The following is a 22,974-nucleotide window of genomic DNA, read 5'->3' on the forward strand; positions in this document are numbered from 1 at the left end:
ATTTTATTCATTACATTTTGAAACTCTCAGAAGCCAAGTTATGTTATATTCCTTAATATTTATTTATGCAAGTTTGAGGTATCAATTATCTAAACACAGTTTGTTTGCATATTTTCAGGATGTAGATATCTATCTATCCATCTATCTATCTCTATATATGTATGTATATATATATATATATATATATATATATATATATATATATATATATATATATATATATATATATATATATATATATATAATACGAAATACCACAGAACTCAGCAAACACATTTGGGACCTCAAAGACAATAATGTTGAATATTCAATAACATGGCAAATTCTTGCATCCAGCACACCTTACAATAGTGGTAATAAAAGATGCAACCTATGCTTGAAAGAGAAACTGTTTATTATTTACCGTCCAGACCTGTCATCCCTCAACAAGCGCAGCGAAATTGTAACAACATGCCGCCATAGACGGAAACACCTCCTAGGTAACACATGAGCCAATCACCACGCCCCTAGGCCAGCCTGTACCCACCCACTCTGTGCCCTATATAAACCATGGTATGCGAATGCTCCCATTAAAATCTCCTGATGATTGAGGGTACCCCCCCTCATGAAACAGGCCTGTAGAGATGAAATAGTCTTGTGATTTTTTCCCCACACATACATATATATATAAATATGTATGAAATACTTGACTTGGTGAATTCTAGCTGTCAATATACTCCTCCCCTCTTAACCACGCCCCCAACCACGCCCCGCCCCACCCCTGACCACGCCCCCACCCCCCACCTCCCGAAATCGGAGGTCTCAAGGTTGGCAAGTATGTGACAATGGCTTAAAGTTGAAGATGACAGGAAATATTCTATTACTTTTAAGCTAACTATGAACAATAAAACACGCCAAAACATGTGTCCTTTTATCATAGCTACACGTATGACATAAAAACGCGTCAAAATCAGTGGTATTCAGTGAGGTAAGATGAATTAAATGCGCTGACAGTTCATTGCTCCTGCCAAATGAATTGCACTGAGTGGAGAGGCTCACCACTCCAAGATGGCGGCCCCGCGTCTCGTCAGCGCCAGTGGGCAGTAGCGCTTATAAAGATGTCTATGCAAAACATCCACTTCCGGTGCATTGTCTTAAAACCGGAAGCGGTTTTGTTTTTGCGGGACGGTCGCCGCGGCGGTGTTTACATTCGTGGCGTCCGTCTTATTTTCTTCACTAGACTATAAAATGGATTCATTGCAGAAGCACCGTTTGCTTTATAAAGCAACGACGCCACCATGGAGGGAAACATATCGCCAGGTGGGGCATTTAGATACAATAACAGTTAGCATAGTAGCGCTATGTATCAATGTTGACAAATAATGAGTGTTTCACTGTGTTTATTAGCGGTGTGTGGAAAGGCTCAAGGGGAGCCGGTCGAGGTTGCTTGACAAATATCGTAACATGGGCGAGAGTCCGAAGTGCGGCGGCTCCAGGACTTCCCTGATCGTACAAGAAGTTATGGAGGAGGAATGGACAGCTCTGCAGTCAGAAGACCGGAGACTACCGTCCTTGTGGGGCCCAGATGGCATCGCAGAGGTATGCAAGTACGATGGCCTGTTGGGGCAAACACAAAAAAATACATTAAAACCCAGTGGTGTGCCGTCATAACATAACCAGAAATTTCATTTTTCATTTCATTATTTATTTACCTCCTTCATTGATGTGCATCTTTGATCGATAGACAATTATACCACAATTATTCAATTTTACATTTACACACCAATGCCCAGAGGTGGGTAGTAACACGCTACATTTACTCCGTTACATCTACTTGAGTAACTTTTGGGATAAATTGTACTTCTAAGAGTAGTTTTAATGCAACATACTTTTACTTTTACTTGAGTATATTTATAGAGAAGAAATGCTACTTTTACTCCGCTACTTTTATCTACATTCAGCTCGCTACTCGCTACTAATTTTTATCGATCTGTTAATGCACGCTTTGTTTGTTTTGGTCTGTCAGACAGACCTTCATAGTGTTTCAACAAATACAGTCACTGGTGACGTTCACTCCGTTCCACCAATCAGATGCAGTCACTGGTGACGTTGGACCAATCAAACAGAGCCAGGCGGTCACATGACCTGACTTAAACAAGTTGAAAAACGTATTGGGGTGTTACCATTTAGTGGTCAATTGTACGGAATATATACTGTACTGTGCAATCTACTAATAAAAGTTTCAATCAATCAATCAAAAGTGTGAAGGAAAAAATACCCTTTTTTATTTCAACCGTACATCCCGTCAAAAGCCTAAAGACTGACTGCACAGTTCCTGTCTTCACAATAAAAGTGCCGCTCCATCGCGCCTGCGCTTTCAAAACAAGAGTCTCCGAAAGCCAGCGCAAACAAGCTAGCAAGCTACGGAGTTTGCCGCCAATGTATTTCTTGTAAAGTGTATAAAAACGAATATGGAAGCTGGACAAATAAGATGCCAAAAACCAACCACTTTCATAATATGGAAGCTGGACAAATAAGATGCCAAAAACCAACCACTTTCATGTGGTATTAGACAGAAAGGAGGAACTTTTTTTCTCCTCCATTTGAAAACGTGGACGCTATCAGCACTACTGTCTGATTACAATCAATGCAAGTCATCAGAATCAGGTAATACACCAACTTATATTCTTGTCTTCATGAAAGAAAGGAATCTATATGTGTTAAACATGCATGTATATTCATTAAAACACCTTTAACATGTAAACAAAAACGGCAAAATAAATAAATATTAATTATATACTGTATATATATATATATGTGTATATATATATATATATATATATATATATATATGTGTGTGTGTATATAAATAAATTTGATTTGATATATATATATATATATATATATATATATATATATGATATGTGTGTGTATGTTACTCATCAGTTACTCAGTACTTGAGTAGTTTTTTCACAACATACTTTTTAGTTTTACTCAAGTAAATATTTGGGTGACTACTCCTTACTTTTACTTGAGTAATAAATCTCTAAAGTAACAGTACTCTTACTTGAGTACAATTTCTGGCTACTCTACCCACCTCTGCCAATGCCTGAGAAGGAGCAGGATGAAGAAAAATCTTATATTTTCCTGCCCCCTTCAACATAATACGTAGTCTTACTTAATAATATATAAACCAACATCATGATCATAATTAAATATAAAAGTATTTTTTAAATTTACTTTCCCTAAATACCATATTTTCCGCACTATAAGGCGCACCTAAAAACCTCCAATTTCCTCAAAAGCTGTCAGTGCGCCTTATAATCCGGTGCACCTTATATATGGACCAATATTGAGCCACAACAGGTCTTGTAACTACGGTAACCACGGCGGCTGCTTACCGTAGTTGCGAGACCTAAACTTTATGTAAAGACCCAAAAATGGCTCCTATTAAGAGACATACGTACAACGCAGAGTTTAAAGCGGAACATTATCACCAGACCTATGTAAGCGTCAATATATACCTTGATGTTGCAGAAAAAAGACCATATATTTTTTTAACCGATTTCCGAACTCTAAATGGGTGAATTTTGGCGAATTAAACGCCTTTCTAATATTCGCTCTCGGAGCGATGACGTCACGTTGTGACGTCACATCGGGAAGCAATCCGCCATTTTCTCAAACACCGAGTCAAATCAGCTCTGTTATTTTCCGTTTTTTCGACTGTTTTCCGTACCTTGGAGACATCATGCCTCGTCGGTGTGTTGTCGGAGGGTGTAACAACACGAACAGGGACGGATTCAAGTTGCACCAGTGGCCCAAAGATGCGAAAGTGGCAAGAAATTGGACGTTTGTTCCGCACACTTTACCGACGAAAGCTATGCTACGACGGAGATGGCAAGAATGTGTGGATATCCTGCGACACTCAAAGCAGATGCATTTCCAACGATAAAGTCAAAGAAATCTGCCGCCAGACCCCCATTGAATCTGCCGGAGTGTGTGAGCAATTCAGGGACAAAGGACCTCGGTAGCACGGCAAGCAATGGCGGCAGTTTGTTCCCGCAGACGAGCGAGCTAAACCCCCTGGATGTCTTGGCTCACACCGTCCCTTATGCCACCGAAGATGATCAAAAGAATATCGACCCTAGCTTCCCTGGCCTGCTGACATGAGGGTATGTCTACAGAATATATTAATTGATGAAAATTGGGCTGTCTGCACTCTCAAAGTGCATGTTGTTGCCAAATGTATTTCATATGCTGTAAACCTAGTTCATAGTTGTTAGTTTCCTTTAATGCCAAACAAACACATACCAATCGTTGGTTAGAAGGCGATCGCCGAATTCGTCCTCGCTTTCTCCCGTGTCGCTGGCTGTCGTGTCGTTTTCGTCGGTTTCGCTTGCATACGGTTCAAACCGATATGGCTCAATAGCTTCAGTTTCTTCTTCAATTTCGTTTTCGCTACCTGCCTCCACACTACAACCATCCGTTTCAATACATGCGTAATCTGTTAAATCGCTTAAGCCGCTGAAATCCGAGTCTGAATCCGAGCTAATGTCGCTATAGCTTGCTGTTCTTTCCGCCATGTTTGTTTGTGTTGGCTTCACTATGTGACGTCACAGGAAAATGGACGGGTGTATATAACGATGGTTAAAATCAGGCACTTTGAAGCTTTTTTTAGGGATATTGCGTGATGGGTAAAATTTTGAAAAAAACTTCGAAAAATAAAATAAGCCACTGGGAACTGATTTTTAATGGTTTTAACCCTTCTGAAAATGTGATAATGTTCCCCTTTAAACTCAAGGCTATCAGTCACGCAGGAGAACACAGGAATCGAGCAGCAGCGAGAGAATTTAACATTAACGAATCAATGGTGCGGAAGTGGAGGAAGCAACATGATGACCTGCGCCGAGTAAAGAAGACTAAACAGAGTTTCCGAGGGAACAAAGCGAGATGGCTACAGTTGGAGGACAAACTGGAACAGTGGGTTGTTGAACAGAGAGCAGCAAGTAGAAGTGTCCGTACAATCACTATTTGTTTTGTTGACATTACCTTTAGCGCAGCTCCATCTAATGGATGCATAACGTAACCCCAGCCTCTACTGTAGCGTCTATTCTATGCGCCTTATAATGCGGTGCGTCTTATATATGAACAAAGTTTTAAAATAGGCCATTCATTGAAGGTGCGCCTTATAATCCGGTGTGCCTTATAGTGCGGAAAATACGGTATCTAAAAGTGGTCATATTATCTTCATGTCCGAGTATGCTCCTTCCAGCGCTGTTGTTTTTAGGTTATAGAGTTTTTTTTATCCAATCAGAATTCAGCTAGCTTATGTTGCCATGCTGTGCCAAATCTGCCTGAGGCCTTCAGAATCAACAATGCGGGCGTCCGTGCACTGGAAGTGAACGGACACAAACATTTGACACAGTCGCGATAGCCAGTCAGATCACGAGCTGTTGTCAGTAAGGCCTTCACGAATTTCAGTGCCCCTCCCGAAAACCTCCCGGGGCAACCATTCTCCCGAATCTCTCCCGATTTCCACCCGGACAACAATATTGGGGGCGTGCCTTAAAGGCACTGCCTTTAGCGTCCTCTACAACCTGTCGTCACGTCCGCTTTTCCTCCATACAAACAAGGTGCCGGCCCAGTCACATAATATATGCGGCTTTTAAACACACATAAGTGATTGCAAGGCATACTTGATCAACAGCCATACAGGTCACACTGAGGGTGGCCGTATAAACAACTTTAACACTGTTACAAATATGCGCCACACTTGTGAACCCACACCAAACAAGAATGACAAACACATTTCGGGAGAACAACACAACATAAACACAACAGAACAAATACCCAGAACCCCTTGCAGCACTAACTCTTCCGGAACGCTATAATATACAATCCCGCTACCACCAAACCCCCTCGCCCCAATCTCCCGAAATCGGAGGTCTCAAGGTCGGCAAGTATGACTATATTGCCAAAAGTATTTGGCCACCTGCCTTGACTCACATATGAACTTTGAAGTGACATTCCATTCCTAACCCATTGGGCTCAATATGATGTCGGTCCACCTTTTGCAGCTATTACCGCTTCAATTCTTCTGGGAAGGCTGTCCACAAGGTTGCAGAGTGTGTTTATAGGAATTTCCCACCATTATTCCAAAAGCGCATTGGTGAGGTCACACACTGATGTTGGTCGAGAAGGCCTGGCTCTCAGTCTCCGTTCTAATTCATCCCAAAGGTGTTCTATCGGGTTCAGGTCAGGACTCTGTGCAGGCCAGTCAAGTTCATCCACACCAGACTCTGTCATCCATGTCTTTATGGACCTTGCTTTGCACTGCGATCAATGTCATTTTTCGACGGCCAAATTTTCAGTGCATCACTAGTCAATAGTGCGCAAATAATGAACTATATCCAATCATAACGACCTGCTAGTGTTAATGTGTACGTTTGTGTGGTACGATGTTCATTGTTTCCATGGTATTGAACACATCATCCGTGCCTGAGAAGGGGATTGGCAGAGAATGAGGAAGTGTTGTTTTGTGTATGGGAGTGAACCACGGAAGACGGACGGGAAGAAATACTTGTTTGAATTGAACCGGTTATCGGCATTATATTGGCAATAAAAGTTAAAAAGAGCGTCTTCTATAATATTTGTATTTCTTAAACACATTTTTGCTAAGGTTTCGTAAAGCACCAACTTGGCGAGTCTAAATAAAAGAAAGAAAATGTGAGCAAAACCTAAGCTTTTACCAAAGGCAACAATCCTAAATGAATCTTTCAGCACATACACAATGTTGACATTTATAGTTATATTTTGATTAGGGCTGCAGCTAACGATTATTTTTCTATCGATTAATCTATAGATTATTTTTTCGATTAATCGGTTAATCTATAGATTATTTTTTCGATTAATCTATAGATTATTTTTCCTTTTACCGATTTTTTTTAAAATTTAAAATGAAGAGGAAAAAATAAATGTAGGCCAGTTTTTTCAAAAGGCATGGCTTTTATTTACAAAAAAAAAAGTATGGCCACTCAGTCAACATTGACAACAACATGACAAAATATTCTGTAACAATGTAAACATTTAAAACTTTTAACATTTAACAAAATTAAAAGTAGCTTATTTGCTTTTTAATGTGCAAATATAAAAGTAAACATCCAGTGCAAATCTTAATATTCTGGAATAGTATAAGCATTTCAAAAGTAAAAGTATTGCTTATTTTGCTTTAAAATGTGCAAAAATAAAGATAAACATCCAATACAAAAAAGTGCAAAATGGAAATATTCTGTAACAAGTGTAAACATTTCAACAAAAGTAAAAGTATTGCTTATTTGCTAAAATGTGCAAAAATAAAGCTAAACATCCAATACAAAAAAGTGTACAGTGTAAACATTTCAACAAAAGTAAAAGTATTGCTTATTTTGCTTAATAACACAACAATGATAGTATGATTAAAGTGAAAGTTAATTGTTCGTTTGTACATAGTATATGTAACTGTTAATGTTGTAAAAGGTATTTGCACAACTAATTAACATTAGCGTTTGTGACACGTCTTGTGCCGTGGGGTTCTTTCAGGACCGACAGACTGAACGCCAGACGGCTTTGCCAGGTTTACAATCTTTTAATTTTACACAAAGTCTTTTCTCTTCCAACTGCGCGGATCGCGCACCTGGGCACGATTGCGGCGTCGCTCCCGGCGCGCCCCGCCTCGCCGCTCGCTGGCTGCCGCCGCCTCTCCACAGCGTTAAAGAGGAGCGCGTCTTTGTAAACACTGAACAGGCACGCCAAACGCGCCTCTCAGAGCGAAACGGTGCTTTAGTTTATGAATTTACAACGCAGATACAAATGACACATTCATGTTTTTGTGTAATAATGACAACGTATACGCACGCGGACGATTGACTTGTTGATGGTGATGGCAAGAACGCTGTCGGGGGTTTTCTTTTCAAATGTTCGTTCATAGCCGTTGTGCTGCTATGATAGGCCATTTCCGCTCGACACAGTGTGCATACAATTGAAATACTCCCACACTTTTGACGACTTTTGGCGTGCTTTTTTCCCCTCGCTCGCATCGTCTGCTTTGCGCTCCGCCATGACAGTAGTGTGACGTAAATATGCGACGCGCCGACGCACAAAAACGGTGTCGACGTATTTACGTAACCGATGACGTCGACTACGTCGACGCGTCGTTTCAGCCTTAATTTTGATAAAGACGGGGAAAACAACGTAATCGTAAATGGCGCATCCAACACAAACAAAGCAACAAGACTCAAAATGAAATCATGAAATTCATGCTCATAGACTTAGATTGGTCTGACTAGATCTGACCAATCTAAGTCTAAGAGCGCAAACTGAAGAAGCTTACTTGGATGAGAGGCGAAACGTCTTCTAAGACAAACCAAACAGTCCAGTTGCGATCGATTGAATGCCCTGAGATGACAATGACCTGGATGAATGAGAACATTCATATACATAAATCCTGAAATCTAACCTTATCTGAGCAAAAACAATGCATATTTATCCGGGTGAGTCTTGATACCATTTTCCTTAACCCAGCCATGCACAAAGAAGTTGTAGACCTCCGTGCTTTTCCAGGTTTTTTGTCACATAGAGCACGAGATTGTTCTACACGACTGACTGCTAATCGTAGATATCACTTAAAAATGTTTATTTTGATAACGTATAGGGATATATTCTATTAGGGATGTCCCGATCCAGGTTTTTGCACTTCTGATCCGATACCGATATTGTTTTTGCATTTCCAATCCGATACCGATACTGACCGATACTGGCCTATCCGAGCATGTATTAAAGTTTAAAGTTATTTAGCCTACTTAGTTGTCAGAATCATATTGAAAAGGGTTTTAGTACTCTTGATAACAACTAGCCAGCTGAATTAGGGGAGTTTGAATAATACACAATGGTTGGTAACAAGAAACTGACCTGTTTATTCAAGGATAAACACAAAATAGACAAAATTATACATGACAAACAGAAATGGCATCATTGAACTAGGGCTGGGCGATATGGCCTTTTTTTAATATTGCGATATTTTAAGGCCATATTGCGATACACGATATATATCTCGATATTTTGCCTTAGCCTTGAATGAACACTTGATGCATATACGGTAATCACATCAGTATGATGATTCTATGTGTTTTGATTGATTGATTGAGACTTTTATTAGTAGGTTGCACAGTGAAGTACATATTCCGTACAATTGACCACTAAATGGTAACACCCCAATAAGTTTTTCAACTTGTTTAAGTCGGGGTCCACTTAAATTGATTCATGATACAGATATATACTATCAGATATATACTATCATCATAATACAGTCATCACACAAGATAATCACATTGAATTATTTACATTATTTATAATCCAGGGTGTGGAGGGGGGCGCCGGATGTAAGTGTCAGAGTTTGATATGAGAATAAATCTAAAGTTAAAATATAGGGTAGAAATGCATCCATTTGCAGGAAATGTAGTCTTGATTTTCAAAATGTTCTTTCAAGGCTTGCATGTCTACATTAAAACATTCTTCTTCATACTGCATTAATATATGCTACTTTTAAACTTTCATGCAGAGAAGGAAATCACAACTAAAAAAAATCACTAATTTTTTCATACGGTGTTGATGTGGAAATTTTTGCCTCAGCATTTTGATGGTGTGGGCGCGTGGCACCGGATGGAGATAAGCGTCTCGACAGACGTCACAATATTTGAACAATGATGACGAAAACTGTTTTCTCTGTCGTGTCCGTGCAGGGGCGCCGCTAGGGATTTTGGGCCCCATGAAAAGAATCTTTACAGGGCCCCCAACACAGCGGCAACATTTTTTGATGCTATTTTACATACAATTATGCATTTTAATGGTATGGCTGTCGTGTAATGCCAGCAGCTAAAAGCAACTGCGTGAGATTCCACAGACCTGTGGATGTGTTGAAGGTGTGCTGGAAAATGCGGAACGGAAATTACGGCGCAGCAGAAAAGTGGAATGTATTATTTAAATAAGTGCGTTGGAAAACACGGACCGGTGTTTTTTTTAAAACTGGATCTGGATCGGCATTTTCCCATGCCTTGCCGATACGCAATTTTTGGCAAATATCGGCAGCCGATCCGATCCAAATATCGGCTCGGGACATCCCTATATTCTATTGCATAGTTTGCTTTTTTTTAAATGGTAAATCGGTTATACTTGTATAGCGCTCATAACGACCTGCTGGTGTTAATGTGTATGTTTGTGTGGTACAATGTTCATTGTTTCCATGGTATTGAACACACCGTCCGTGCCTGAGAAGGGGATTGGCAGAGAATAGGATAGGATAGGACTTTATTGTCATTGCACAAGTACAACGAAACTATGTTTTCAGCACAAACCCGTTCAAGATTAGACAAATAAACAGTGTACAGGGATACAGAACAGGAACGCTGATGGGTCGCCAAAGGCGCCCTGTAAAAGATAAGAAAAAGGTAAAACGCTGGGCTGGACTCGGCTCCTATAGGGGCCTAGTCTGGAGTGGGGAAAAAACCGTCATGCAATGCACACATAAACACGTTACATTTAATCACGACAATTCGCAACAGAGGGGCGGGGAGTTGGGGCCCTAGAGGGCGACTGCTGCTATGAAGCGCTGCCAGCCAACCATCACCCCGAGGGGAATCAAGCGGTGGTGAAGGCGTGGGGTGAGGGAGTGGGGGTGTGTGTGTATGTGCCCATTGTCTTGGGTGTGATGATGTAATGTTCATAAACTGAGGCCGATCTGCATGCAAGCAAAAGTTTGACTCCAGGTGTCGTTGAGGAGGGAGGGAGGTCAAAAGCGTCCATCATTGAGGTGTTTTCAGAACAGCCTGTTCCTGTTGTTCACAGCATCAAGGCCATTCAAGGGAGTCAAATCGGAGATTAGGATGTTTGTTTTCCGCGAGCAGACATTACAATGACTTGTCTGTTCTATTCGTCCATGCTGGCTGCTCTCATATTCAATTAAATGTTCCTTTTCAGCGAGCTTCTCCATGATGTGATCCATCTTGCGATTCAGTTCAGAAATCCCCACAGTCTGTGTTCCCACAGCCCGGCCCAAACCTTCCATTGCAACGAACAGCCTTTGGGCTCCTTGAGTGGCTGTCATCGTCTTACGAATTTGACGATACACCAGAGCAATGCCCAGCCCAATAAGCAGGTGCCCCGAGATCACGGTTCCAAATGGGTAGATGTCTTCCACGTCCTCGATGGAAAGGACTGAGAGGCACATGATTCTCCATTTATCCCAGGAATCTCTCACGTGCCCCGCAGCAATCGTTCCATCAGGACAGCCAGGCTCCCCCGAACATCTTTTCCTCGTCGAAAAGATTTTGTCAATTGCGTCGAGAATCCAGCTGATCATTTCTATTCCATGATGTTTAGATTTGAGGACAGCGCAAAGAAAGAGGCTTCAAAAAAGTTCAGACAAGACAAAAACAAAGAGAGCAAGCTGGGAGAAGAAGGGAGCGGAAAAAAATGTGACCGCCCTCACCAGAGGCAAGACAAAAAACACCGTGGATTGGCAGAGAATGAGGAAGTGTTGTTGTGTGTCTGGGAGTGAACCACGGACACGGACGGGAGGTAATACTTGTGGGAATTTAACCGGTTGTCGGCATAAGATTGGCAATAAAAGTTAAAAAGAGTGTCTGACTTTTCGTGTCTGCTTCTGGACACTACAATACATTATATTAACATTACCGGTCATTTGTTTTCACCTAAAAAACCCTAATTTTTAAGGTGTGGCGGCTAACATTTTTGCTGCGGCGGACCGCCACAATCAAGTACCGGTACATTGAGGGGAAACCCTGGGTAACTTTAGGTGTGGGGAAATCTGTGCTACTTTAAGCTGTAGTTTTTCTGCCATCAATAGATGCACAGTGTCATGAAGGAGTCTGATGAACTGGCAGTGTTGGAGGAAATCCAGCAGGAGCTCTTGTCTCACGGTAATGTTCCACGCTTTCATCCAAACGTGCTGTTCTGTAAATACAAATGTAGGCTGAACCGTTTCCCCCCCCTTCCGCTCCAGAAATGTCAATTATTGAGGAGTACGAACGGAACCAGCAATTCGAGGAGCAGTACATATCATCTGTTGTCGAAGGCATGGAAGATGCTCATATTATTTGCCCCCTGTGCAATGCGTGAGTACCACGACAAAATTGTGCTTGTTGGGGGATTTAACAGGTTGTTGACATGATCAGCCTGTGTTTGCTAGGAACTACTTGAACATAAACAGCCATTGCATCTCCTGCCCCTGTGGAATGTGCATCGAGACAAAGGTTTGAAGGCTCTTTCCCATACATTCATTACATTTGCACTGCCACAAATGTATTTGTCTACCTGTTTGCCCACGCTCATTAATACTCTATAATGGAACTGTCTGTGTGATGCCGCTTCCTAACACACCTCATACGCGCCTGGGCCACCAGAGAATAAGACAGTTTAGTAGGAGAGATGCCCGTGAATACAAATATCGATCTCATCGCTGTAGACCAGGGGTGCTCACACTTTTTCTGCAGGCGAGCTACTTTTCAATTGATCAAGTCGTGGGGATCTACCTCATTCATATATATAATTTATATTTACTTATTTATGAAATATATGTTTTTGTTAATAAGTTAAAGGTGTTTAATGATAATGCAAGCATGTTTAACACATATAGTTAATATTGTTAATAAATTAAAGGTGTTTAATGATAATGCAATCATGTTTAACACATAGTTAATATTGTTGATAAATTAAAGGTGTTTAATGATAATACAAGAATGTTTAATACATATAGTTAATATTGTTAATAAATTAAAGGTGTTTAATGATAATACAAGTATGTTTAATACATATAGTTAATATTGTTAACAAGTTAAAGGTGTTTAATGATAATACAAGCATGTTTAATACATATAGTTAATATTATTAATAAGTTAAAGGTGTTTAAAGATAATACAAGCATGTTTAACACATATACCGTATTTTCCGCACTATAAGGCGCACCGGATTATTAGCCGCACCTTCAATGAATGGCATATTTCATAACTTTGTCCACCAATAAGCCGCCCCGGACTATAAGCCGCGCCTACGCTGCGCTAAAGGGAATGTCAAAAAAACAGTCAGATAGGTCAGTCAAACTTTAATAATATATTAAAAACCAGCGTTCTAACAACTCTGTTCACTCCCAAAATGTACGCAAATGTGCAATCACAAACATAGTAAAATTCAAAATAGTGCAGAGCAATAGCAACATAATGTTGCTCGAACGTTAATGTCACAACACACAAAATAAACATAGCGCTCACTTTCTGAAGTTATTCTTCATTCGTAAATCCTTCGTCTTCGGTGTCCGAAGTGAAAAGTTGGGCAAATTTACGATCCACTGGCAGATGTTGGCGTCGTCTGGCGCTGCCTCCTCGTCTTAGTGAAGGTGTGTTCGCCTTCTGTCATCCATTGTTCCCACGCAGTTAGCAGTCTAGCTTCGAATGCCCTGTTGACACCAATATCTAGCGGCTGGAGGTCTTTTGTCAATCCACCCGGAATGACGGCGAGTATTGAATTAAGCGCATAAGCGTGTCTCTCAATGTGCTGTTATGAGCTAGCAAATATAACAACTACACTACCCAGCATGCAACGATAGTTACGAGCATGCGCGGTAGCCCTGAGAAGCGTTGTATGCTGGCAGTTAGCACGCTGTGAGTAAACGTTGAGAACTCAGTTAACACGCCTCGTCTGCATTATTTATAATTAGACAGACAACACACTTAATAGGAGCCATTTTGGGGTCTTTACATAAACACACAAATGGAAATGAAACGTCACATATCCCAGCATGCACCGCGCGCTTCTTCTACGGGGAAAAAAGATGGCGGCTGTTTACCGTAGTTGCGAGACCTAAACTTTATGAAAATGAATCTTAATATTTATCCATATATAAAGCGCACCGGGTTATAAGGCGCACTGTCAGCTTTTGAGAAAATTTGTGGTTTTTAGGTGCGCCTTATAGTGCGGAAAATACGGTAGTTAGTATTGTTAACAAGTTAAAGGTGTTTAATGATAATACAAGCATGTTTAACACATATAGTTAATATTATTAATAAGTTAAAGGCATTTAAAGATAATACAAGCATGTTTAACACGTATAGTTAATATTGTTAACAAGTTAAGGTGTTTAAAGATAATACAGGCATGTTTAACACATATAGATTCCTTTCTTTCATGAAGACAAGAATATAAGTTGGTGTATTACCTGATTGTGATGACTTGCATTGATTGGAATCAGACAGTGGTGCTAAAAACGTCCGCATTTGCGAATGGAGGAGAAAAAAGTCCTCCTTTCTGTCCAATACCACATGAAAGTGGTTGGTTTTTGGCATCTTATTTGTCCAGCTTCCGTACTCCTTTGTATACACTTTACAAGAAATACATTGTCGGCAAACTCCGTAGCTTGCTAGCTTGTGCACGCCAGCTTTCTGAGACTCTTGTTTTGTTAGCGCAACTGTGCAGTCGGTCTTTGGAGTTTTGACGACAGGTACGGCGCCAGAGTCTGTTGAAATAAAGTGTTTCTCGCCTTCCAGTCGGTAATTTTAATGAGCTGGCAGCAGCCAGCATCATCTCAGAAGACCCTCGGGTGCCGTGAATGTCAATCAAGTGACGAAAGTGACGTCATAGTGAAGATTTATGATCGCTCATTTTTAGGACTATTTTTTTTAATGCCTGGCTGGTGATCGACTGACACACCCTCCGAGATTGACCGGTAGCTCGCGATCGACGTAATGAGCACCCCTGCTGTAGACCTTATACTTCATATCCTTACTGTAGCTGTTTGTATCGTCTGCCCACTCCTGCTAACGTTAGTTTAGCATTTTGGTATGCTTCTCTGTATCCTAGGGTGTGTTGTGCAGCATGTTTAGCTATTCTATATCCTCTAGTCCAGTGTTTTTCAACCACTGTCGAGTGTGCCGCGAGATACAATCCGGTGTGCCGTGGAAGATTATCTAATTTCACCTATTTGGGTTAAAAATATTTTTTGCTAACCAGTAATTATAGTCTGCAAATGATGTGTTGTTGTTGAGTGTCGGTGCTGTCTAGAGCTCGGCAGAGTAACCGTGTAATACTCTTCCATATCAGTAGGTAGCAGCAGGTAGCTAATTGCTTTGTAGATGTCGAAAACAGCGGGAGGCAGCGTGCAGGTAAAAAGGTGTCTATTGCTTAAACCAAAAATAAACAAAAGGTGAGTGCCCCTAAGAAAAGGCATTGAAGCTTAGGGATGGCTATGCAGAACGAAACTAAAATTGAACTGGCTACAAAGTAAACAAAAACAGAATGCTGGACGACAGCAAAGACTTACTGTGGAGCAAAGACACTGCAAAAAGTCAGTGGTCAAAAACAAGAGAAAAAAATACAAAAATTAGGGGCATTTTATTGGAACTAAGCAAAATTATCTGCCAATAGAAGAAGAAAATTTGGCTTGTCAAGACTTTCCAAAACAAGTAAAATTAGCTAACCTCAATGAACCCAAAAATACCTTAAAATAAGTATATTCTCACTAATAACAAGTGCACTTTTCTTGGTTGAAAAAAAAAAGAGACCTTTTTGCTCAATATGTTGAAAAATATTCTTAAATTAAGTAAATGCTAGTGCCATTATCTTGACATAATGATATGCGCTCGGCATTACATTTCTTGAAACCAGCAAACTTATACTAAAAACTAATTTATTGTTCTTTTAATGGAAACAAAGCAACCACTTGTTACTCTCGGGGTCTCCTAGCCGCCCAGGCAAATCTTATGGTCTAAAAATGCATTTTTCCATCATTAACATGACATCATCGTGCCAAGTGCGTGCTCTTTCAGTCAATTAGTGCGCATATATACAGCCAGGCCCCCGGCCAAATTTTTTTTAATTTTAATTTTGAAGAATTCATCTGAATATGCATGAACTATTTCTGTTCAAAATAGTTTGAAATGTTAAATGTTTCAATATTAGCTGTCAGTTTACTGTACTGTGCCAACTGTACTACCGGTACTATATGAGTACGTATGTATGTATTTGTGTAATATATATATATATATATATGTATATGTATGTGTGTGTGTGTGTATATATATATGTATATATGTGTGTGTGTGTATATATATATATATATATATATATATATATATATATATGTAATGTAGTAACAGACACCTTCATAACAATATGTAATATGTTCAATATATATCATATTTTGGTCATTTTAATCATTGCTGGAACTGGTTCTTTGGCGCATTTATTTCCGTTTCCATAGCAGGGCACTTCTGGCAACAACGTGTGTCTGACTTCCGTAAACAAGGCGTGTGTGTCTTCTAATCATGGCAGTTCTTTGTAACAAACAACAAATACGACTATTTTTAGACAAATGAGAATTCACAACCTTGTCTTTTTGAAGCTGAATACACGCAGGATGAATACAGCTTCTAGAATAAAAAAAAAAGTGCAGTTCCCCTTTAAGGGCTGACACTAAAGGATTGTAATCCAAGCCAATAGTAGGAAATATTTGAATTCATTTTGTAACATCGTCATCCTGAGTTGCATTTTGCTGAAAGGATGTTGCCATTTCTTGCTGCTTAGGGGAAGAACGTTACGCCAGATGTCCTGCAGCATCTTTTGGAATCCAGAGTCACAGAGCACATGGAAGATTGTCTCCACAACCCCGTTTTCTCATTGGCGTCAAACACAGACGCTCCTCCCAGCCTGCTGGTGAGCTGCAAGGTACAACAAAGTCAAGTGTAAACTTTGACACGCACACACAACTTCAAAGATTCAGGTTCAGGTTCAAACACTGATGACATCTATTAAACGAGACAGAATTAAATTTGGCTCATCTTGAGGAGAAACGTCTGGGCTGTACTCTTGTACAGTCTCCAGCACGCTCTGGCGAGAGATTGTACACCTCCTCCTTTATTTGGACTTCTCCTGACCACATGGCAACAGCTGCTTCCAAAGGGACGTGGGTCGTAAACAGCATTGCCTTTGCTTACAGAACAGTTCAAAAGAAAAGGTCGTAAAACAGTTCAAAGAAAGGTTCGTAAAAGAGTTCAAAAAAGCGGTGTCTGGAACTTGGGCAGATCCTGCCTTCTCTCCGCTTTGTACTCCTTGGGTTAAAACAATAGCTTTCTGTTGATTTCAAAGGTTTTGAAAGAAAACAGAACACCTTCATGTTGCTTCCCCCCTACACAGTGAAGTTTTACAAGCCTTCTTCTTGGTAGGTTCAAAGCCATGTTTTTGCTTCTCGCTGGGAACTCATTGAAACACAAAGTTTTTGTGATAACTTAGATACAATTATTCTAACAAAATGTTTCCATACATGCAAAAGATTCAAGACCCTGTACCCCAAGAGAGTGTGGCCACCGAGTCCACACGCGGGGCTGAACAGTTTGTCATTTCAAAGACCAGAAAATGGAAAAAATTACATCTTGTGACATGTTTCTTGCCATTCTGTGCAACTTACCGGTAACTGACTTGCAGAGAGTCAGTAACCTGCATACTGCATAGCAACGTCCAGCATACATAGAATATGTTTTTAGTAGAGATGTCCGATAATGGCTTTTTTGCCGATATTGTCCAACTCTTAATTACCGATACCGATATATACAGTGGTGGAATTAACACATTATTATGCCTAATTTTGTTGTGATGCCCCACTGGATGCATTAAACAATGTAACAAGGTTTTCCAAAATAAATCAACTCAAGTTATGGAAAAAAAATGCCAACATGGCACTGCCATATTTATTATTGAAGTCACAAAGTGCATTATTTTTTTAACATGCCTCAAAACAGCAGCTTGGAATTTGGGACATGCTCTCCCTGAGAGAGCATGAGGAGGTTGAGGTGGGCGGGGTTGAGGTGAGGGGTGTAGGGGGTAGCGGAGGGTGTATATTGTAGCGTCCCGGAAGAGTTAGTGCTGCAAGGGGTTCTGGGTATTTGTTCTATTGGGTTTATGTTGTGTTACGGTGCGGATGTTCTCCCGAAATGTGTTTGTCATTCTTGTTTGGTGTGGGTTCACAGTGTGGCACATATTTGTAACAGTGTTAAAGTTGTTTATACGGCCACCCTCAGTGTGACCTGTATGGCTATTGACCAAGTATGCATGGCATTCACGTGTGTGTGTGAAAAGCCCTAGATATTATGTGACTGGGCCGGCACGTAAAGGCAGTGCCTTTAAGGTTTATTGGCGCTCTGTACTTCTCCCTACGTCCGTGTACACAGCGGCGTTTTAAAAAGTCATAAATTATACTTTTTGAAACCAATACCGATAATTTTGAAACCGATACCGATAATTTCCGATATTACATTTTAAAGCATTTATCGGCCGATAATATCGGCAGTCCGATATTATCGGACATCTCTAGTTTTTAGGTCTAGTGTTTCCCAAAGGATTGCTGTCTATCTATCCTGTAGCGATGGGTTATACAGGGCGCTGCTAGATGAATTCATTGTCATTTGCATTATGAGCCATAATGTATGACACATGTACTTGTAAAAAGCTTCAGTTTTGATTATGTTGATAAGTGCTTAGGTCTTCATGCAGTACAGGCCAAAAGTTTGGACACACCTTCTCATTCAATGCGTTTTCTTTATTTTTATGACTATTTACATTGTAGATTGTCACTGAATGCATCAAAACTCTCTAATGAACACTTGTGGAGTTATGTACTTAACAAAAAAAGGTGAAATAACTGAAAACGTGTTTTTCTATTCCAGTTTCTTCAAAATAGCCACCCTTTGCGCTGATTACTGCTTTGCACACTCTTGGCATTCTCTCGATGAGCTTCAAGAGGTAGTCACCTGAAATGGTTTTCACTTCACAGCATACTTGCCAACCTTGAGACCTCCAAATTCGGGAGATTTGGGGGGGTGGCGGGGGGAGGAGTATATTTATAGCTAGAATTCACTGAAATTCAAGTATTTCTTATATATATATGTATATATATGTATATATATATGTGTATGTGTGTGTGTGTGTGTGTGTGTGTGTGTGTGTGTGTGTGTGTGTGTGTGTGTGTGTGTGTGTGTGTATATATAAAATAAATACTTCACTTTCAGTGAATTCTAGCTATATATATATATATATATATATATATATATATATATATATATGTATATATATATGTATTTTATTATATGTATTTTATTATATATATATGCCGAATTTTGCGGACTATAAGTCGCAGTTTTTTTTCATAGTTTGGCCGGGGGTGCGACTTATACTCAGGAGCGACTTATGTGTGAAATTATTAACACATTAGCGTAAAATATCAAATAATATTATTTAGCTCATTCACGTAAGAGACTAGACGTATAAGATTTCATGGGATTTAGCGATTAGGAGTGACAGATTGTTTGGTAAACGTATAGCATGTTCTATATGTTATAGTTATTTGAATGACTCTTACCATAATATGTTACGTTAACATACCAGGCACGTTCTCAGTTGGTTATTTATGCCTCATATAACGTACACTTATTCAGCCTGTTGTTCACTATTCTTTATTTATCTTAAATTGTCTTTCAAATGTCTATTTTTGGTGTTGGCTTTTATCAAATAAATTTCCTCAAAAAATGCGACTTATACTCCAGTGCGACTTATATATGTTTTTTTCCTTCTTTGTTATGCATTTTCGGCCCGTGCGACTTATACTCCGGAGCGACTTATACTCCGAAAAATATGGTACATATAAATAGAATAAATGCCGTATTTTTCGGATTATAAGTCGCAGTTTTTTTCATAGTTTGGCCGGTCTCCAGTGCGATTTGTGTTTTTTTCCTTCTTTATGATGCATTTTCGGCAGGTGCGACTTATACTCCGGTGCGACTTATACTCCGAAAAATACGGTACTTGAATTTCAGTGTTCATTTATTTACACATATACACACATAACACTCCTCTCTACTCATTGTTGTATTTGAAAGTGCAATGCTTTGCAGCCAGTAGCACAGCCTTTGAAGGAGCGTAGGTATGGGCAGTGTAATATTCTGGGTTGGAGTCAATAACCAGGCGTGGTGACGAAGTTACGTCTCTTTACTTCATACTTCAGAACCGACTCCCACACTTGCCGTCAGGGTGCGCAATACAACGTAAACCGTTTGCCAACCAAAAAGTAAACACAGAACACTATACCGTATAGTGTGTGTGTTCTGTGTTTACTTTTTGGTTGGCCAAGCGGACGTGACGACAGGCTGTCCTCACTCAGGTCCGCACGGACCTGGAGGGGGCGTGCCTTGAGTCCGGCTGGAAATCGGGAGAATGTTAACCTTGGGAGATTTTCGGGAGAGGCACTGAAATTCGGGAGTCTCCCGGAAAATTCGGGAGGGTTGGCAAGTATGCTTCACAGGTGTGCTTGAAGCTCGTCGAGAGAATGCCAAGAGTGTACAAAGCAGTAATCAGAGCAAATGGTGGCTATTTTGAAGAAAGGAGAATACAAAACATGTTTTCAGTTACCCTATTTTTCGGACTATAAGTCACAGTTTTTTTCATAGTGGGACTTATATATGTTTTTTTCCTTCTTTATTATGCATTTTCGGCAGGTGCGACTTATACTCCGGTGCGACTTATACTCCAAAAAATACAGTATTTCCCCTTTTTTTGTTAAGTACATAACTCCACATGTGTTCATTCATAGTTTTGATGCCTTCAGTGACAATCTGCAATGTAAATAGTCATGAAAATAAAGAAAACGCATAGAATGAGAAGGTGTGTCTAAACTTTTGGTCTGTACTGTATATCGCGGTATAGATTTCAGGCCGTATCAGCCATCCCTAGTTACAATGTAACATGCTATGTTCTTGGTTTTAGCAGCTGGAGCCTACACAACTCAGTTGCTATCACATCTTGTTACTCTTCTTTCAGGTTTGTGACTACCTCTCCGTCGTCCTGTGACCATGACTGCCAGAAGACGGCAATTTGTTATTTATAGTCGCCTATATGTATATTCAAATAAACTATTTTTTTTTAAAAAGTACTTGCGATTTTATTTTGAAATATCATTGTTTTATAATCCCGCCAGTTCTACATGAGTGTGAAACGGTTTGCTGTGTTCATTTGAAAGCATGTTGGATTGAGAAAAAGTCAGTGAGTCTCAAACTGTGGTACGCCAAATAATCCCCTAATGAAATATTCAAACACAGTAACTGTTCAAACTGTTTGTGATGCTACAGTAACAACAAATATTAAATATACTTGTTCAATAAAACCTCTGCCTTGTTTTTAATGAATAATTAGGCCTACTATGCTACTGTATTTTAATGTTGGTCATTGTGGTGGTGCTTGGAAAGCCAAGGGTTTTGTGAGATAGAACTTGGTGAATACAGTTTGAGAGCCACTAATAAAAGTCATATACAGGTGAAACTCAAAAGATTTGAATATCGGACTAAGTTTGTTTATTACCGGCATTTAGATTTCCAAGGTGAAACTAAAATATGACATAGGCTCATAACATGCAACTCAAGCAGTGATGTGCGATACCACCGATTTTCTTTCCGATCCAATACTGAGTAAAATTCCGACTATTATCGGCAATACCAATACTGTGCAAATATACCTAATGTGTCTGCTAAAATTTAAAGAATGGTGTGTTTTCAAATAACATGTCTATTTAAAAAAAAAAATGTAAGAACAAAGTTTTAAAAAATCGGAATGTTATGACAAAAAGCGGAACTTTTTAAACTAATATACTAAATCACCTATAACACATTTTGTCTTTAAATAAATATATACATATATAAGAAATACTTGAATTTCAGTGAATTACAGCTATATATATATATATATATATATATATATATATATATATATATATATATATATATATATATATATATATATATATATACACATATATATATATATGTATATATATATATATATATATGCATATACAAACCCCGTTTCCATATGAGTTGGGAAATTGTGTTACATGTAAATATAAACGGAATACAATGATTTGCAAGTCCTTTTCAACCCATATTCAGTTGAATGCACTACAAAGACAACATATTTGATGTTCAAACTCATACATTTTTTTATTTTTTTTTGCAAATAATAATTAACTTAGAATTTCATGGCTGCAACATGTGCCAAAGTAGTTGGGAAAGGGCATGTTCACCACTGTGTTACATCATCTTTTCTTTTAACAACACTCAATAAACGATTGGGAACTGAGGAAACTAATTGTTGAAGCTTTGAAAGCGGAATTCTTTCCCATTCTTGTTTTATGTAGAGCTTCAGTCGTTCAACAGTCCAGCGTCTCCGCTGTCGTATTTTACGCTTCATAATGCGCCACACATTTTCGATGGGAGACAGGTCTGGACTGCAGGCGGCCCAGGAAAGTACCCGCACTCTTATTTTTACGAAGCCACGCTCTTGTAACACGTGCTGAATGTGGCTTGGCATTGTCTTGCTGAAATAAGCTGGGGCGTCCATGAAAAAGACGGCGCTTAGATGGCAGCATATGTTGTTCCAAAACCTGTATGTACCTTTCAGCATTAATGGTGCCTTCACAGATGTGTAAGTTACCCATGCCTTGGGCATTAATGCACCCCCATACCATCACAGATGCTGGCTTTTGAACTTTGCATCCATAACAGTCTCGATGGTTCGCTTCCCCTTTGGTCCGGATGACACAATGTCGAATATTTCCAAAAACAATTTGAAATGTGGACTCGTCAGACCACAGAACACTTTTCCACTTTGCATGAGTCCATCTTAGATGATCTCGGGCCCAGAAAAGCCGGCGGCGTTTCTGGATGTTGTTGATAAATGGCTTTCGCTTTGCATAGTAGAGTTTTAACTTGCACTTACATGATGTAGCGACAAACTGTACTTAGTGACAGTGGTTTTCTGAAGTGTTCCTGAGCCCATGTGGTGATATCCTTTAGAGATTGATGTCGGTTTTTGATACAGTGCCATCTGAGGGATCGAAGGTCACGGTCATTCAAT

General features: G+C 39.7%; 1 protein-coding gene across 2 annotated transcripts; it reads left to right on the plus strand.

Annotated features, from left to right (window-relative positions):
- Nucleotides 1–1,135: 1,135 nt before the first annotated feature.
- rpain (RPA interacting protein) lies at nucleotides 1,136–21,142 on the plus strand. 2 transcript variants are annotated; one of them, XM_061973735.2, is made up of 7 exons: nucleotides 1,136–1,299; nucleotides 1,387–1,578; nucleotides 11,879–11,951; nucleotides 12,035–12,146; nucleotides 12,221–12,284; nucleotides 16,606–16,734; nucleotides 20,887–21,142. In XM_061973735.2, exons 1-7 carry the CDS (start codon nucleotides 1,228–1,230, stop codon nucleotides 20,914–20,916), a joined length of 672 nt encoding a protein of 223 aa, XP_061829719.2. In that variant the 5' UTR covers nucleotides 1,136–1,227; the 3' UTR covers nucleotides 20,917–21,142. The 2 variants fall into 2 exon arrangements, with proteins under 2 accessions (XP_061829719.2, XP_061829718.2); XM_061973734.2 differs by having other exon boundaries at nucleotides 16,606–16,746; nucleotides 20,887–21,140.
- Nucleotides 21,143–22,974: the final 1,832 nt, after the last annotated feature.

Source organism: Nerophis lumbriciformis, linkage group LG22, assembly GCF_033978685.3.
Source record: "Nerophis lumbriciformis linkage group LG22, RoL_Nlum_v2.1, whole genome shotgun sequence".
Classification (NCBI taxonomy): domain Eukaryota; kingdom Metazoa; phylum Chordata; class Actinopteri; order Syngnathiformes; family Syngnathidae; genus Nerophis; species Nerophis lumbriciformis.

Coding starts and splice junctions, on each gene's coding strand:
- rpain (XM_061973734.2), top strand. CDS start 1,228: ATGGATTCATTGCAGAAGCACCGTTTGCTTTATAAAGCAACGACGCCA. Junction 1,300..1,386: donor GGAGGGAAACATATCGCCAG/GTGGGGCATTTA, acceptor TGTGTTTATTAG/CGGTGTGTGGAAAGGCTCAA. Junction 16,747..20,886: donor GCCTGCTGGTGAGCTGCAAG/GTACAACAAAGT, acceptor CTCTTCTTTCAG/GTTTGTGACTACCTCTCCGT.